The following is a 19,100-nucleotide window of genomic DNA, read 5'->3' on the forward strand; positions in this document are numbered from 1 at the left end:
AACAACATGACTTTTGTTTTCTGCAGAGCATTATGTTGCATGACTACAGTATAATGATCTCACAAGTTTCTTACTAGTGTATGTTTAGTTTGCTCCTAATTTTTTACAACTATAAATAATGTTCTAATAATTCTTTTTCTATATTTGTGCAGAACTCTGATAATTTCTTTGATATAGATTTACCCATACAAGTGAAACTACTGGACCAAACTACATGAACATTATCAGGGCTTTTGATACCTAGTGTGAAAGTACCTCCTTCCCTTTGGAAAGATGAACCAGTTTACCCTCGTACCAGCACTATATGAGAGCCCTCATTTCCCTATAGCTTTGCCAAACCTTGATTTTTTTTCACTTTAAAATCGTTCTTATCAGAATGTCATTTAATATGAGTCTATTTGGAACACAGGTCTTTTCAGGTGAGCAAGTTCAAGGGTACCCTATTGTCACTGCGTTAACAGAAATGCCTCTTTCTTTATTGCACGGAAAAGCCTAGGATACAAATGCAATTCTGACTTCATGGCAGTGCCATTACAGTGGGTCTCTGCACCACAATCACTTCTCTGAAATGATTTTTAGATAATCTCTCTAAAAAGACTTAAACTTTGAGGAAATTAGAATAAACATTAATTCACCAAGTATTTCAAATACCTAGGTTATCCTTATCTGGCTACTATTAAAAAAAAATTTTATTGTGTATATTTCAGGTTCACAGCATGATGTTATGTCACATATATAGATAATAAAATGGTTATTATAGTGAAGCAAATTAACATATCTATCATCACAGTTACAATTTTGTGTGACAAGAGCAGCTAAAATCTACTTATTTCACAGAATTCCTAATATAATACAATTTTATTAACTATAGTCTTTATGTTGCACATTAGACCTCTAGACTTGTTCATCCTACATATCTGCTACTTTTTATCCTTTCACCTATATCTCCCTCTTTCCCACCTCCCCCTGTAACCATTGTTTTATCCTCTATATCTATATATTTGACTCTTATTTTTTAAGATTCCACATATAAGAGAGATCACGCAATATTGTTCCTTCTGTTCTGGCTTACTTCATTTAGCATAATGTCCTCCAAGTCTATCCATATTGTGGTAAATGGCAGGATCTCCCATTTTTTAAGGCTGAATATTTCATTGTGCATATATACCACATTTTCTTTATCCTTTCGTCCACTGACAGACATGTAGGTTGTTGTCATATCTTGGCTATTGTAAATAATGCTGCATTGAACATGGGAGTGCAGATATCTTTACAAGGTGGTGATTTAATCTTCTTTGGGTATATAACAAGACCAGAGATTGCTGGGTCACACGGTAAATCTATTTTTAATTTATGTAGGAGCCTGCATACTGCTTTCCATAATGGCTATACCAGTCTACATCCCAGTCAATAACGTACAAGTGCTCCTTTTTCTCCACATCCTCACCAACAGTTGTTATTCTCATCTTTTTGACAATAGCCATCCTAACAGCTGTGAAGTGATATCTCATGGCAGTTTAGATTTGTATTTCCTTGATGATTAGTGTTATTAGGCACCTTTTTGTATACCTGTTGGACATTTTTGTATCTTCTTTGGAGAAATAACTAACTATTCATGTCCTTTGTTCATTTTTAAAATTCTGTTAATTGTTTTTCTACTATTGAGTTGTATCAGTTCTTTATAAATTTTGGTTCTTAACCTATCATCAGATATATGATTTGCGATTTTTCCCCTAATTTGTTTCATTTTGTTGTTTCCTTTGCTTTGCAGAAGATTTTGAGGTTAATGTAGTCCTATTTATTTTTGCTTTTGTAGCCTGAGCTTTTAATGTGATATCCAAAACAACACTGCCAATGCCAAGGTCAAGGAAGCTGTTCCCTTATGTTCTTTTCTAGAAATTTTATGGTTTTAGGTTTTACATTTAGGTCTTTTAGCCAAATTGAGCTGATTTTTGAATATGGCATTAGAGTCCAATTTCATTCTTTTGCACGTGGAGATTCCATTTTCCCAGTATCATTCATTGAAAAGACTAGCATTTCTTCATCATGTTCTTTTATTTACTTTGTCAAAAATTAGTTGACCATATATGTTTGGATTTATTTGGCTACTATTTCTTTAATGACATAATTGTTTAATTAATTTCCAATGGCATAATGTAAAATTAAATGTGCCAGAAGCATTGGACTGAATTCCTATAGTACATATTATCTATACTATCTAGCACTTTAGCTATACCATATTTCACAGCACTACTATTCATAATCTTTATTATTTTGCTCCATGTTGCTATATAAGTTCCATGTGCTAGTTAATCCTTGGTGATGTAGCCCAGGTTAGGGACTGTGGAACTGGAGAGAAATGAACCTGCCTGATGTGTTTGAATGCTGACTGTGAGTTCTCCATTAAGCCATAAGCTTCTCCAGCACCTCTCACATTTCTCTTCTAGATAAGAGACATTCCCTTATTTCTTTTTTCATTTAAGTGTGTGGCATTTGTTTATTCACTGATCAAATGTTTCCTGCATACCTGTTATGTATTGGACTGTGTGCCAGATAATAGAGATATGGTAAATAATAAAAATGATAATCAATAATCATAGCAAACACTTATATAGCCCATATTACACACCAGGCACTATTTTAAAGTATTTTACATATATTAACACAATCAAACCTTCACAATAACTTATGAGGTAGCTATTATAATTACCTTATTTTACAGATGAGAAAAGTATGTTTCCAAGAGGTTAAGAAACTTTCCCCCAAGTTATTGATCTGGTAAGTGTCAGAGGCAGAATTCAAAGCTAGACAGTTTGGCTCCAGAAACCATACTGTTATCACTCAGTTTTACTACTTCTTCCAGATAGACAAGGTCCTTGGTTTCATAAAACCCACATTCTAATAATACACAATTGTTTGTGGAATGGATGGATAGAAGAATAGGCTCATGCAGAGAGGGAGAATGTAGAGGAACTTCAGGTATGGAGAACACAGTTGATAATGGCAGCCCTTAATAATACAGAAATAACAAAATGATAATAATAAGAACTAATGTTTATTTAATACCTGCATGTCATATATTTTAGGAGTACTATGTCATATATTTTGAAATGAATCATATAACTTATCACCAGAATAGCTCCAGGAGGTAGATACTATTAATCAGGGAAATTTTACAGATGAGAAAAACTGTTATTTAAAGAGATTAACTTGCAACAAAGAGGTCACACTACCTCCAATTGTCAAAGCCATCAGTTGTTGGATCACAAGCCTCCTTAAGAGATGAAAATGAGATTATATTTGTATGTTGATTAGTTAAAAGCTAGGGCTCATATTACCGGTTCTTTCTTCCTTTAGGAGAACAGGGTTTCTTTCCGAGTTTACATATAAAAGTAGAATAAATTCCAAAGTATTATAAAAGCTTGAGGAATCATTACATTTCCCACGTAATCCAGTGGTTATAGTATATTGCATCATCCTAATACACTGACCAGTCAAAAAATAAATAAGTAAAATGGAAAGCAGCTGAATATATCTCCCTGATCTCACTGTCTCTTCAAAACCTTCTTACACATCTGATTAATCACTTATTTTAGGGCAGTTACCACTTGTGCCTAGATAATGACTTATTTTTTATTCTTTTTATTTTTTTGAGATGGAGTTTTGCTCTTATTGCCCAAGCTGGAGTGCAATGGCACGATCACTACAACTTCTGCCTCCCGGGTTCAAGCAATTCTCCTGCCTCAGCCTCCTGAGTAGCTGGGATTACAGGCATGAGCCATCACTCCCACCTAATTTTGTATTTTTAGTAGAGACAGGGTTTCACGATGTTGGCCAGGCTGGTCTCAAACTCCTGACCTCAGGTGATCCACCCACCTCGGCCTCCCAAAGTGCTGGGATTACAGGCGTGAGCCACCGTACCTGGCCGATAATGAATATTTACTTGTGATGGTCTGCAGTTTAAAATGTATATGAAAGGGGTTGTTTTCTCTTAAAAAAAAAAAAAAAAAAAAAAGAGATTGCCTAAGGCAACTTTTAATACGGTGACTGTGGCCCACAGAAACATCTCTACTGAGAGAACAGAAAAGAAACAGCATCTGGTGCCATAACACAGGAGAAATGAGAAGTCAATAATAATTAAAAATAAAAACCAAAGGCTAGAAACTAACTAGATTAGATTATAAGTGACACTTATAACAGACCAAAGCTCTGTTTCTGACAAGGGCTTATTGTCTCTCTCCCCAGAGTACGGAAAGTACACAGCTCATTAGATTATCAGTGAAAGAGAAATGTGGTCAATGCTTATTAAATTGCACATTTTGCCATTTTTAAGGTGGGCAGCGAAATGATCCAGAAAATATTTCCTTCAACAGCATTTTCATAGAGTGACTTTGCTAACAGAGTCTTCCGACCACTAGGAAAATTTTTAGATCATAAAGCAGAAGTTGAGGGAAAGGTAGTGGTGAGAAATGGGGCAAGAGGATATTGGGGAGAATAATAATAGTAGTTTAAAATAGTGGTAGTTCACTCGGTTTCTATTTGGTGACTGAAATATTGAAAAATTTACATAGATTTCAGTCACAGAACAGGTGGTATTATGATATTGGCAACAGAATGTAGTGATTAAAAGCACATGCTTTTGAGTCATGCATACTGAAACCTGGACCCTGGTGCTTCCTAGCTGTGTGATTTGGGGAGACTTGTTTAACCTTGTAAGCTTTAGTTTTGACATCTGTAAAACAGGAATGATAGCAGTTACTGCTTCAAAAGACTATTGATTTAAATGTGTTGGCCTATATAAAGTGACAGGTATAGTACAGTTCTTGATGTTAGCTCTTATCACTAATACTATTGTCATCATCTGTAAACAGGATTTCTTGGTGAAAATTTTCGCTGATCATTTTCTTATAAACATCTGTGAACTGATGAGTTTAATTAGGGTGCTGCTGATGAAGCTTCTGTGTGGTCTTTTTAAAAATTCAGAATAGTACCGGATTTGGACCAAAAAGTGCTCTTTTGTGCTGAAGTCTTCAAAATGTTTTCCACAAAAGTGAGTTTGTTTGGGTTAATTATGTGTGTGCATTATCCTATGAACTCTCAAGATAAAGGGCCTACAGCTGGAGCTGATTGTGTGCAGTGAGAAGGGACATCACACTGATTGGCTAGTTGCTCTTGTCATTGTTTGTCATTGTTTTTTTTTATTCTTTTTTTTTTTTCATTTGCATCAAGTAGCTGCCTATAATGGTGAACACTGAGCAACTGGCCTGGTTTCAAGGAAAAAAATCATGTGAGTTTGATTGAAGTGCTCTCTGTGGGGTGCAACACACAGAGGGGGACATATGTGCGGCCTGGCTGTGTGTTTGCTAATAGGAAAGAGGACTGAGGCCAAGAAAGAGAGGCTGGAGGTGAGATGACTCATTCTCTCAAACAGAAGAGGGAGCACTGAATTTGAACATGATGCAGACAAAGGAAGGCAAACCAGCTGAAGAAAGAGGTGCCAACAGACTTGCAAGGAGGCATGGCAAGTTTTGTGGGAATTTGAATGTGTGTAAGCAAACATAAATGTGATAATACAAAGGTGGGAGGTGTGGGGGCATGAGAATATGACAATAAAGAGGAATGGGCAATATAGAGATGGCGAGATACTGACCTTTCCATGTTCTTGCAGGAATATCAGTATGGTGGGATAAACTGGGAGATGATTACAGACATTAAGGTTACCTAAGACATAGTACAGGGAAATGTGGAACTCCAGAATCATTGGTAAGAAAACTCTAAAGTTAACTTTTAAAAAGGAAACAAAGTGGCTGATCATTAGGTTGTAAGATAAATTGCAAAGCAGACCAATCCAATGTAGTAATGCCAATGCTATGAACATAAATATGCATAAACCAAGGATTAAAATATCCATAGTACTCTGAAATTAACTATTATAATAAAAGGCATTCAAAATAATAACTATTAATAAATAAAAGGCATGTTAGTAATGATTGTCTTTGGATAATAAATATTTTCTTGTTTTTCATCTTTTCAGAAATGAATATGTATATTATAGTTAGAGCAAAATTAACTCTAAATGAGAAAGAACAAAAACTTTAAGAAAGAACAGAAGCTAAGTACAGTGGTCTCATTATGGGACACACATAGCATCTTCTCATGAGTAATGAAAATCGGAATGGGAAAAAAGAAAGTTAATTTCTCAAGCCCAATGAATAGACTTAAATTTACTAGAAATAATAGTCACATGTTAAACCTTGCTGTTTCTAGAAATGAAGGCAACTTGATACAGTGAGAGTAATTTTGAATGTAGAATCAGATCGGATCTGGTTTATTTCCTAGTTTCATGAATTTAAGTCAGTTAACATATTTACTAAGAATTCATTTTCTTACACGTAAAATGGGAATTATACTTATTTATTTGTTGATTTGTGTTTATGAGAAAAGAATGATACCATGAAGTTGAAAAGACTCTGTATGATATAAAGTAGCATACAAATAGAAATCAAACAGCTGTAATCAGACATCATGCTTTGTTGATCTTGCTGCTGTTCAGGGCTCTTTATGTGGAAATCATCACTCCCTACATTGTGAAACACTTGTTCCTACAGTGCCACTTCCCACCTCCAAGAATGACCTTCTCAGGGGCAACTGATTAGATCATATTCATCTCTACTCCCCTAGCTGATGTAATATAAATACTTGGCACTTAATAAGTGTTGAAGTAGTAAGCTGAGTTTTAAAAAAATGATTGCAGAACACCAAAGGAAAAGCAATCAAAATTCCCTATTTTATAGAAAGAATGAAGCATTTGTGTTGCATTCTATTTTATATTTGTGTAGAGTCAGAGAGGAAAACAATAAGAATGAAGGTCATTCAAGCAACAATACACATTTATTGGATACTTGCTCTGTGCCAGGCACAGGATATGAGGATGAAAAGCTGGTACAGAATGTTAGCACCAGATCATACTAGTTTATAAGGTACACAGTCAAAGCTCCATCACTGTGATTTTATTCTTCCTTCATTAATCATTAATTCATTTCTTAACCTTTTACTCCATATAAAGAGAGAGAGCAAGCAAGAATGGTTATTTTGATTTACTCAAATTTCTTCTCTAGCAGAGGTCACCAAAATGGACAGTATGATATGAACGCTAGGGCAATCCACTGGGTACAAGAGGAAAACATTCACATTTCTATTAATATTAATCACATTGATATTTATATTTCTTTTTCCATTTTCATATGTTTTAAAATGTGAACAATATATTAGCATAGTGATATATATGTAATTTAGAGGAGAGAAATATATTAGTGGCAACCTTTTGTATTTTACTGATAGAGTGTGCTATTAAGATAATTTTAAAATGACAGCAACATATGATATTTATAGAGCAAATTCTATAAAGAGGGCTATTACACTGAGTATAAGCAAAATAAAAAAGAATGCCATAGGAGGTTCTAACCCTTAAATAAAATATGTCATTGCAATTACATTGTATTATAACTTATTACATTTGAGATAAATTAGAGGAGAGTTCAAGCAACAGTTGTCCAGGTTTTATCCTGCTGTTTCAGAAGTGACTCTAACCTCAGGGGACAGAATTTTGAGAGTGAACTGTTCTAAATTTTTTTTAGCCAATTGCAGGAAATTGCTAAATTATACTGGCTTGATAGAATGAGCGCTACCACCAAAGTTGTCCTTAGGAGATGCAGTGGTAGCAGCAGAATGGGTTAGGGTGTGGTTAGATCAAGGTAGGATGGTGGTTCTTAATCTGGCTGCACATTAAAATCATTTGGGAAACCTAAAAAAATAAAAATAAAATGAAGTATGATCCCTACCCCAGAAATCCTGATTTGATTATTCAGGGCTGACTGAGGATTGGGTATTCATAGTGTTCAAGAGCTTACCTTGAGATTCAAACATGGAACCCAAAATCAAGAATCAGAGATGCTGACAAAACCAGTGAAAGGAATTTAACTTTAGGACATCAAAATCTATGTATGAATCCAATTTTACAATTTACTAGTTATGTAATGTTGGAAATCCCTTTGTCATCTCTGAGTTCTAACTTTCTCTTCTGAAAAATAAGAATAACAGTAATGACTGTCCTAACTACCTCTCAAAGATGGTGGTTAAGAATAAATGAGGTGTTGTAGGCAAAAGATCTTTTCAAGATGAAAGCAATGTGTTGTTGGTAGGAAAGAGACATGCTCAGAGAGTTACGGGTCTTGGTTCTAAGATATCTAAGATTGGTATAACCAATAAATGTGCTTTAATATCCCATTCGTTATTCAGATAATTTCTACATATTCACAGTGTCTTCAATTTGATTTTCTTATTGATACTTGGATGAAATCAGGCAATTTTGTAAATTTACCAAAAACAACAATAATTTCAGTCATCACAACTAATACTCATTCAGAAACTTGCATTGTTTCTACTCATATTTCCTAAAAGTATTTGATGTCTTTACTATATGATACTTATTTTCAAATAAAAATAAGAGATGCTCACACATAGCACATCCCGAGTATATTCCACCAAACACTAGTTTTAGGTGTTTTGTTAAGTATTACTCTAAGAAGAAGATTCCATGATAAAACAGATATGTTAATCAAAATCAAGTCGCTTACTTGATGGCAGGACTTCATAGAATTTTTAATATGCTAAAATTCATTGAGAATCTACAAGAGGATTGGGATACAAGTTGTAGAATTCAGCAAATGTATTTGGTCACAGAGTCTATTCATGTGACACAGAAAAGAGAACAATATTTTAAAGCATACTTTTGGAAATACCAATCTAATATAATGCTACTATGGTATAGAGGTCAAAATAGAAGACCAAAGATGGATGTGACTTGCCCAAGACAGATTAGGTAAAATCAGTGCTAGGTGCCTGTGACTGAAATCCAGCCTTCTCATCTGAGTCCAAGGTCTTTCCACTTGACTTCAATGTCTCTATTACTTTTCCTGTCACTTACTACTTCCCTTTAAGGAAAGAAAACACAAGAACTAATTCTCTGTAAAAGGTATAAAAGTTCTCTCACTGACAATTTTTTTCTTTAAATGTCGAGCAGGGTTTATGGAAAGAAGAGGCTAAGATTTTAAACCTTAAATTACAATGTGCCGAGGGGCTTTAACAACTAATAACTAATGCTATCCCTGCAGAGAAGACAATCGAATTATCCTGGATTCAACATTTCTGGTTTATATTGAAAAAGGGGAAGAAGTTAACACTTTTCTAACATATTGGGCTATATGTACCACCTTGGAAGGGCTTAATAAAGCCAATGTGTGAAAATATATGAAAGAATTTAAAAATCTGTTATGCTGTTAAACTCTGACTACCACTGAATTTCAAGGCCAAGAGAATCTATTTTGTCTGAGACGACAACACTAAACCACTGGTACAATCCACAAAATCTGATGTCACTCTCACTTTACCATTTAAAAAACAAAACAAATTCTAGAGAACAATAAATTCTAAGTAGCCAAGGAAATTTTCAAAAATATAATTTTGCTAAAAAGAACATATACCATGTATTTGGGTTGACCCATTAAACATCAGAGTGGTCTGACATTATAGTCATCTTATTTAAAATACCAAGAGGCTTATTGCAAAGGTGACAGACAGAATAACTGTTTCTTAAAGTAGAATATTTGCAAAGGTCAGATACTATACTCTTACGCGGAATTTTTAAAGTGGGAAATAAGATTGTAAGGAATCTAAAGAAATTTTGTAGTAAATGTAATCTATTTACAGAAGATAAATGAATGTGTGATAAAATTTACTGGAAGGGAGAGAAAAGGTCTAAAGCATCCTAAAAAACTAAAAAGTGGAAAAGTGGAAAGACGTAACTCTTTCAAACATATGTGGAAGAGGAATTAGTCTTCACTTTCTTGTTTTCAAGGGACAGAGCTATGAATAAAGGGGGACATATATAGAAAAATATATTTTAACAGAATTTTAAGGAAAACATTTTAATGATACTTATTACCTAATAAATAGCTTTCGGGAGGTATTATCCACCCTTAAAGGGGGATCTATGAGAGGTCAGAGACTGCTTCACATGCTTGCTTTTCTGATGTACCAAGAAAGAGTTGATGAAAGATGGCCTTTAAGATAGATATGTTAAATTCTGAGGTATAAGAAGAATTTCAGGGAGAAAAAGTACCCAATATAGATGGTGTGCTTCAGGTGGTGCCCAACATTATAGCTATTTTGCTTGAGAAACTAGAAGAGTTATTGTTATTATTAACTCTTTAAAAAATGACTGTGCTCTCAGTAGAGGGCAGTTGCTAGGAGACTTCCTGAATTGTGAGTATTCAGCCATGAAAATCTAAAGAAATTAATGGAGTTTTATTTTAGACCAGTTTACTTACAGAACTCCGAGTGAATAATATATGGTGGAATTTTTCCTAAGAAGTGACAGAAGGAAGTGGTGCAAATTGCTTTAGAAAGAATAGCATATTTAGAGAAAAATATGCAGAGTGTGGTACAGCTGGTACATCATAGAATCTAAATCATTTGTACTTCCTTTGTGGGAGGAGAGTAGAAGAGGGGGAAGACACAAAGAATATGAATGTAGGGTAGTAAAGGGAAGAGGAGGTGGAAAGGAATGACAGAAAGAGAGCATTAATAAATATTTTTGGGTTGAAGCAAGATAATTGTTTTTGTAGGGTGGCTTCAGTGATTTTGTCTTTATTCTCCTTTTCAGGGTTATTTTGCTTGCAAAGTATAAAATGAATCATTTTCTTTCATTTCCAGTTTCAACTTGGAAGTACTAATTACGTCTTCCTTACATAAGAGAAGAGAGACCTATTACTGTTGAAGGTTCTTTAAAAAAACAAAACAAAACTATGCTTTAAAACTCAAAACAGTTAAGGATTATGTCACAGCTATTTTTGAAATCATTATGTCTACAATGAATGTCAACAAAATGGTAATAAAAAATAGTATAGTGCCTGGAAAATTCTTTGACAGAATTATTTGGAGCAACTTTTTTTTTTTTTTAAATTTGGAAATAAAAAAAAACTAAACAGAACTTCAAGAAATAAGCACATACCATTTACCATGATTGTACAACAGCAGTAAATGAAAAAATACCAGAAGATCTGCCTACAATCAAACTCTTATGGAACCATGAGTCAAAGGTCAAACCAGTAACTATCTAAGACAGTCATTACTTGAGAATGAAATGGTCCTCTTCATTTTTCTACGTAGCACTATGTAGAATATGGTTGTCACAATTTATTCTATTCCCAAGACAACATTTCAAGCAATAAAGTTTATATTCTAGAGAGAAGTTGTTCAGGTCTTGTACCCTAATAACAACCTTTCTTGTCCAGAAGATAGAACAACATCATAAGAACAAACTTTTACATCAAAAACAAATAAGCAAACAAACAAAACAAAATTCAGAATTTCTTGAGCATGAAAGTGGTAGTGGCTTCAGGAAGTAAAGCAGCCCAAAACTCTTAAATTTAACTTTGACTGAAGTCATTAATGGTATATTTTTTGCCCATCCAGTTTTCTCATGACAGAGTTCCTTCCTGAATAGTGGCTACTGCCTGGGACACAGTAGGTGGGCAGCACGTACTTATTAAAAAAGTAATTAATGAATGACAATAATGAATAAAGGAGGAAAGGAAAGAACTGACTGACAAATTTAAGGAAACTAATGAAAACATGTTGCTCAAGAGGCAGTATAGCTTGCTGGTAATGAGTGGTCCTAGCCAGATTGCCTCAATTTGAAACCCAGTTTTGTCCTTTATTAAACATATGACCATGGGCAAGTCAGAAAACCTGTCTACATCTCAGTTCTTTTTCGCTTATATAAAATGTGTTGCTGTTAGAAATATGTTACATTACAAAAAAGCCCTTTATAAAAGAACATGGAACTTAGTAAATGCCAGGTCAATGTTAGCTATCAAGATTATTACAAAGATCTTATCTAACACAAAGCTTATTGAACACAAAGGTCATAGGCAACTATGAAATTAGACCACTGGGATTAAACACAGCTCTCTAAAGCCGAGGGAAGTAGGCACAATAAATATAAAATTTGGAGGTTCAACTCCAAAACTTGCACAGGTCATAAAAATTAATCCTCTGTTGAGATTGGGGGCTGATCCTCCTCAGACATTTCTCACAAAATTGTTGGAGATAATGGCTCCTTGCAGACATAGATTAGAAGTCCTGTTTTACAAGGGTAGACATGTGACTAGACAGATACGCTAATCTTACTTGAGAGCTACCTACTATTAATTTTCAATATTCGATTATTATCCTGTAGATTTTGGCATACAACAGTAAATGGACATAAGGCAGTTTTATTAACACAGTCCCAAATGCTTTGTTGCTTATAATTGCCTTAATTTTGCTTTAGGTTATCGTATAACTCCATGGTTCAGAAAGACTGGCTGTGTGTCAATGTCAATCACTGTCTAGGACTCCTGAAGCATGTGAGAAGCTGGCAAATGAAATAGCTATAACCCTAAGGGGAGGAAAGGAAGAGATCCATTTACACATGTAGCAGAACTCAGATTATAAATTCTTGGAAGTCAGGTGCTGTGTCTATTCTGGTTGCACAAAGGACCATGGACATACGCTTATCGGTAAGCCAGGTGTTGTTTCTGTTGTTATGCAAACCCCACCTCTCCAGCAGTCTATAAATAGCAGTTGCTCTCCCTAATAGGAGACTCATTATATTGGAAGAACAACAGATAATCTCTATGCCATGCGTATCTAAGAAAATTAATGAAGATCTAGATTTGTTTTGAAAATGTCAACAAAATAGATACATTGTACGTATACTTTTGAGATCTCTTACTCATAAATCTGCTGTCTCTTCTTTTCAATTTTTGTCCAAGGTCTAAATTGTGGACCCCTCACAAATTCATATGCTGAAGCTCTAACCCCCCCATGACTATTTGAGGATAGGTTCTATAGGAGATAATTAAGGTTAAATGAGTTAAAGATGGTGCCGTAATCCAATAGGACTGGGCCTTATAAGAGGTGGCCTTATAAGAAGAGAAAGAGAGAGAGAACTCTCTCTGCACAAATACCTAGGGAAGGCCATGTGAGGACACAGTGAGAAGGTGGCCATCTGCAGGTCAGGAAGAGAGCCCTCACCAAAAACCTAATTGGTTGGAACCTTGGACTATGCAGTCTCCAGAATTGTGAGAAAATAAATTTCTGCCGTTTTGAGTCACCCACCCTGTGGTATTTTGTGATGGCAGCCTGAACAGACAACGACAGTCTTACACTGGAAAACAAGAGCTTTATAAATATACACACAGTTTTGCTGGAGTCACACTCACCATCAGTAGTCTATCTCCTACTTGCAACCTTCCATCTTTTTGTGCAGCTCCTCCATCTATAATTTTAGTTACATAAATGCTGTTGTCTCCAGGAATGTGTTGGTTCCCCACACCTCCTGCGATACTGAAGCCTAAACCTATAAGAAAGGAACAGAAAATGGAAAGCCTTGTTTTGTTGTTGTGGTTGTTTTTAGAAAACGCAGTTAGCCACATTTTAACAGTTTTAAAAAATGAATCTTCAACTTATTGTAACAGCAATAAATAACACTAAAAATTGTATTTCAATCTAGTTTGTTATTTAAACATTTGAAGGGTTGTTGATTAATGCAAATGAGGCAGATTTTGAAGTCAACCCCATGTAAGTAGTTTTGTTCTATTTCCAGACTGTATGCCTAATCGCTTTCCTCAGCTATCCTGTTTATAGCGGTAACTGGTTAGAGCAGGGATCAGGTGAAGGATGTGGAGGAGTCCTAGGTAAGCCAGGAAAAAGACAAATTTAGTCCTGCTCATTGTTGGTCTATGGACTCATCTTCATTGCTGTTGTTACTCTAGCATAGAGAATGGAAGTACTACCAATCATTTGGGCAAAGACTTGGATACTCTTGATATTTCAAGATGAAAAATAGAATTGTTCAAAAATTGCACAATTCTGAGGCAACAGCCATGATTAAGTTACACTGTTTAAATATATGTAATAATTTCAGAGAGAAGATAAGAAAAAGAAGCTAGATGCTTGCCTTTCATGTTTTCTTCTCTTGCCACCTTGTCATATTTTATATTTTCTAGCATTTATTGTTATTAACTGATTGATTATGAGGCTAGTCACACAAAGAAGTGAATTATTCCAGTATACAGTCTAAAAAATAAAAAAAAAAATCTTTAAAAATATTCTATTAGAAAATAAAGAATAAAAAGAACGTTAAAAATTGATTAATAAATAAATTTATTTTTTGAGAGTCTTGCTCTGTTGCCCAGGCTGGAGTGCAGTGGTATGATCTCGGCTCACTGCAACCTCTGCCTCCCAGCTTCAAGTGGTTCTCCTGCCTCAGCCTCCTTAGTAGCTGGGATTACAGGCATATGCCACTATGTCTGACTACTTTTTTATATTTTTAGTAGAGACTAAAAATGTTGCCCAGGCTGGTCTTGAACCCCTGACCTCAGGTGATCCACCTACCTCGGCCTCCCAAAGTGCTGGGATTACAGGCATGAGCCACCATATCCGGCCAAAAACTTTAAAATGTATACTTAGACTATTATTTTTATAACATGGCAGAATATCAAATCATTTTAAACATGGTGATTGTCTCTTTTAAGAGATGATTTTCACTGTACTATGGCTTATACAATTTTAACTTATATTAAACTATGAAGCAATAACAAGAATAGAGGACAGTCACGCACTGCATAACAATGTTTTGATCAATGATAGATTACACATATGATGATGGGCCCAAAAGATTATAATGGAGCTGAGAAATGGCTATTGCCAAGTGACATCATAGTCATTGTAACATCATAGCATATTGATTACTCACGTTTTTGTGGTGATGTGGTGGAAAGGAACCTACTGCACTTCTAGTCGTATATATAAAAGTATAGCATATACAATTGTAAAGAATAAATAATACTTGATAATGATAATAAATAACTATGTTCTTGGTTTATGTATTTACTACATTATGCTTTTTATTGTTATATTTGAGTGTACCCCTCTCCTTATTAAAAAATATTAATTATAGAAAAGCCTCAAGCAGCTCTTTCAGGAGGTATCCTAGAAGAAGGCATTATTATGACAGGGGATGACAGATCCATGCTGTAACATTTTGCATGGTATTGCCCCTGAACATCTTCCAGTTGGACAAGATGTGAAGGTAGAAGACAATGATACTGATGATCCTGACCCTGGGTAGACCTAGGCTAATGTATGTGTGTGTGTCTTCATTTTTAACAAAAAGTTTAATGTGTAAAAAAAAAAAAAAATTGAAAAGCTTATAGAATAAGAATAGAAAAAAGACAATACTTTGTATAGCTGTACAATATGTTTGTTTTAAGCTAAGTGTTATTACAAAAGAGTCAAAAAGTTAAAAAATAAAAAGTTCATAAAGTAAAAAAGTTATGGTAAGCTAAGGTTAATTTATTATTGAAGCTTTTTAAAAATACATTTAGTCTAGCCTAAGTGTACAGCGTTCTTCAAGTCTACAGTAGTGTACAACAATGTACTAGGACTTCACATTCACTCATTACTCATTCACTGATTTACCCAGAGCAATGTCCAGTCCTATAGGTTCCATTCATGGTAAATGCTCTGTACAGGTGTACCATTGTTTACCTTTTATTTTTTACTGCACTTTTTCTATGTTTAGATATGTTAAGTTACATAAATAGTTATCATTGTTTTGCAATTGCCTACAGTACTCAGTACAGTAACATGGTACACAGGTTTGTATCCTAGGAACAACAGGCTATACTATAGAGCCTAGGCTTGTAGTAGTCTATTTGTTTCAGTTTGCATAAGTACGCTCTATTATGTTCCCATAACAATGATGATGTTGTCTAATGATGTATTTCTCAGAATGGATGCCTATTGTTAAAGGACACATGAATGTATTTTAAAAAATTATTATGAGATAATTTTCAAGGAATAATAGACTCTATAAAGGTACGAGAATTTTTTTTTTTTTTTTGAGATGGAGTCTTACTCTGTCACCCAGGCTGGAGTGCAGTGGCGCAATCTGGGCTCACTGCAAGCTCCGCCTCCAGGGTTCACGCCATTCTCCTGCCTCAGCCTCCCCAACAGCTGGGACAACAGGCGAACGCCACCATGCCTGGCTACTTTTTTTGTATTTTTGGTAGAGACGGGGTTTCACCGTGTTAGCCAGGATGGTCTCGATCTCCTAACCTCGTGATCCGCTCGCCTCCGCCTCCCAAAGTGCTGGGATTACAGGCATGAGCCACTGCGCCCGGCCGGGTATAAGGATTTTAAAAATCCCTTTCAGAATATGTTTGAATGCTCATTCAGTACCATACTTGCAGCATACATTTTCATTGCATTTTATAATCATAAGATAATTAACATGCAAATTACTCAAGAAGATAGATATTGATCAAAGGCCTTTTGACTAATGACATAATTTCTATAGCTTACTTGGCTTAAGACTTTTTTTAAAAACCACACACCTAGTAAAATAATAAAGCTATCATTAAAATATTTGACATTTTATAAAACAATAATAAAAAATACTTAAAAATATTAACTCTACTTCACTATACTATTATTGAATAAATATTGGGTAAAGTTATATGCTCTTAAGATAGCAAAAATAGTTAATTGGAAAATGATGGCATAGTAAATTATAAAGCAACATCTCTGGAATTATATTTGAAATGCAAAGATTGTTAAATTAACCATAATAGTTGTTAAAAATAAATGGAAAATTGATTTAAATTGATAGGGCAATTAAAGCAAGTGTTATCTAATTTCCTTGTGATGTGGGTAATTATTTTTATTGATGCTTTGCCACCCCATGGAACCATGAATATATTTGTTTGCCTCAGATTTACAATCTGTTTATTAAGCAAATGATGACCAAAGAGTAAAATACCCCATATTGGCTTTTCCTATAAAATTTAAAATACATATCAGCTCATGTTTCCCAAAACTGTTACTTTATTATATATGAATATAGGGAAGTTTAAAAAAATATATTTACAAAAGTTTCTTAGCCACATTCTAAGATCAATCTACCACATTTATAAAAGTAGAGAGGTTATTCCAAACTCTGAAAAGAGAAGGTTAAAACAAATTCAGAGACTCCAATTTACATCCATGATGCTAGCAGTAAAGGCCACGGTCTCAGCTACAGAAGAGCTATAGAAATAAATTAGCACCATAAAGACGGTTAAGGCCAACAAAGACAGCAAATATGTAGTTGACATTTGAAGTTGAAGACTGCACAAAGACAATGAAATCACTATCGATACTATAGATAGGTAGGTAGGTAGATAGATAGATAGATAGATAGATAAAAATCGAGTAACATTTTTTCTTCAGATTAGGTTTATGTACTTCTTTTTAACTAGTGACTCTGTTCAAGGTGAAGCAAGGTATTTTTAGTAAATGTCCCTCTCAGAGCCACAGCATGTTTCTGAATGTACACAACTAGTAATTTTTCCAGTTTCCCTTACTTTGATGTAATATGCATGTGTTTAAAAACAATTAAAATTTATTTAACAGTTAACCATATTCTAAATATTCAAGATGATAAATAAATCTGTAGTTTATGTCTACATTGAGAATATATGTTTATTTACAGGTGGAAATATCCATCTGTGCTATAAGATTGTGTCTATCCTCATTCATTTATTCATTCACACATCTATTCTTTCAATAAGCATCTCCTGAGTACATACTGTTCACTGTATTACCAGCTGCTATAGAGCATGGCCAAAGTAAACGTAAAGAATTTTTTTCCATTTTTAATTTTTAGTTGTTATGGATACATAATATATGTAAATAAGGTACACATGATAATTTGTTACAAGTATACAGTGTGTAATGATCAAATCAGGATAATTGGGATATCCATCACCTTAAACATTTATTATTTCTTAGTGTTAGGAACATTTTAATTCTGCTCTTAGTTATTTTGAAATATATAATACATTATTATTAACTGTAGCCACCCTATTGCACTACTGAACACTAGAAAGATCTATTTCTTTTATCTAACTGTATGTTTTTTATCCATTGACCAGAAACACTATAATAATAATGACCCAAAAGTGAGTTCATATGGGTGAGTGTAGTTGAAACATATCTGAGCAATGTTCTAAGCCCAGATAATGCAAGTAATTTTTAGATAGCTATTCTATGAAGACAGATGTGGGCTAGGACCACTGAGCAATAAGACCAAACACAAATTACCTGGGTGTTTCTTGCATAGACTCTGTTAAAGCCCGGGCAGGCTGTCTACCTTATAAGACCTAGACAGGCTAAGGCATGCCATGACTAATGCCCCTGTCCCCCATTCCTGTTACTAATTTCACATCTCTTCCCTTCAGTAGCTAATTTTTCCCTCCTTCATTCCACTCAAAACATACTTGCATCATTGATATTTCTTTTATTATTTTTATTTTTTCCCTTTAACTTTTATTTTAAGTTCTGGGGTACGTGTGCAATATGGTCAGATTTGTCACATTGGTAGATGTGTGCCATGGTAGTTTGCTGCAAAGATCAACCCATCAATGTGATATTAAGCCCAGCATCCATTAGTTACTCTTCCTGCTGCTCTCCCTCCCCGCTTCCCTCCCCCTGACAAGCCCCAGTGTGTGTTATTTCCCCCATGTGTCCATGTGTTCTCATCATTCAGCTCCCACTTACAAGTGAGAACATGTGGTGTTTGGTTTTCTGTTCCTGTGTTAGTTTGCTGAGGATAATGGCTTCCAGCTCCATCCATGTCCCTATACAGGACAATGATCTCATTCCTTTTTATGGCTACATAGTATTCCATGGTATATATGAACCACATTTTCTATATCCAGTCTATCATTGATTGGCATTTAGGTTGATTCCATGTCTTTGCTATTAGGAATAGTGTTGCATTGAAAATACATGTGTATTTATCTTTATAATAGAATGATTTATATTCCTTTGGATATACACCCAGTGATGGGATTCCTAGGTTGAATTTTTTTCCTCTAGGTTTTGAGGAATTGCCACACTCTCTTCCACAATAGTTGAACAAATTTATACTACCATCAACAGTGTAACAA

General features: G+C 34.6%; 1 protein-coding gene across 11 annotated transcripts in view; it reads right to left on the reverse strand.

Annotated features, from left to right (window-relative positions):
- Nucleotides 1–19,100, reverse strand: part of DLG2 (discs large MAGUK scaffold protein 2) — a 2,171,029-nt gene that overhangs the window by 528,254 nt on the left and 1,623,675 nt on the right. For all 11 annotated transcript variants that reach the window (XM_025355445.1, XM_025355443.1, XM_025355446.1 and 8 more), the window contains one exon: nucleotides 13,329–13,465. In XM_025355445.1, coding sequence (XP_025211230.1) covers nucleotides 13,329–13,465 — 137 coding nt within the window. The remainder of the gene's footprint in view (nucleotides 1–13,328; nucleotides 13,466–19,100) is intronic.

The sequence above is a fragment of the Theropithecus gelada genome, chromosome 14 (genome assembly GCF_003255815.1).
Source record: "Theropithecus gelada isolate Dixy chromosome 14, Tgel_1.0, whole genome shotgun sequence".
NCBI lineage: Eukaryota > Metazoa > Chordata > Mammalia > Primates > Cercopithecidae > Theropithecus > Theropithecus gelada.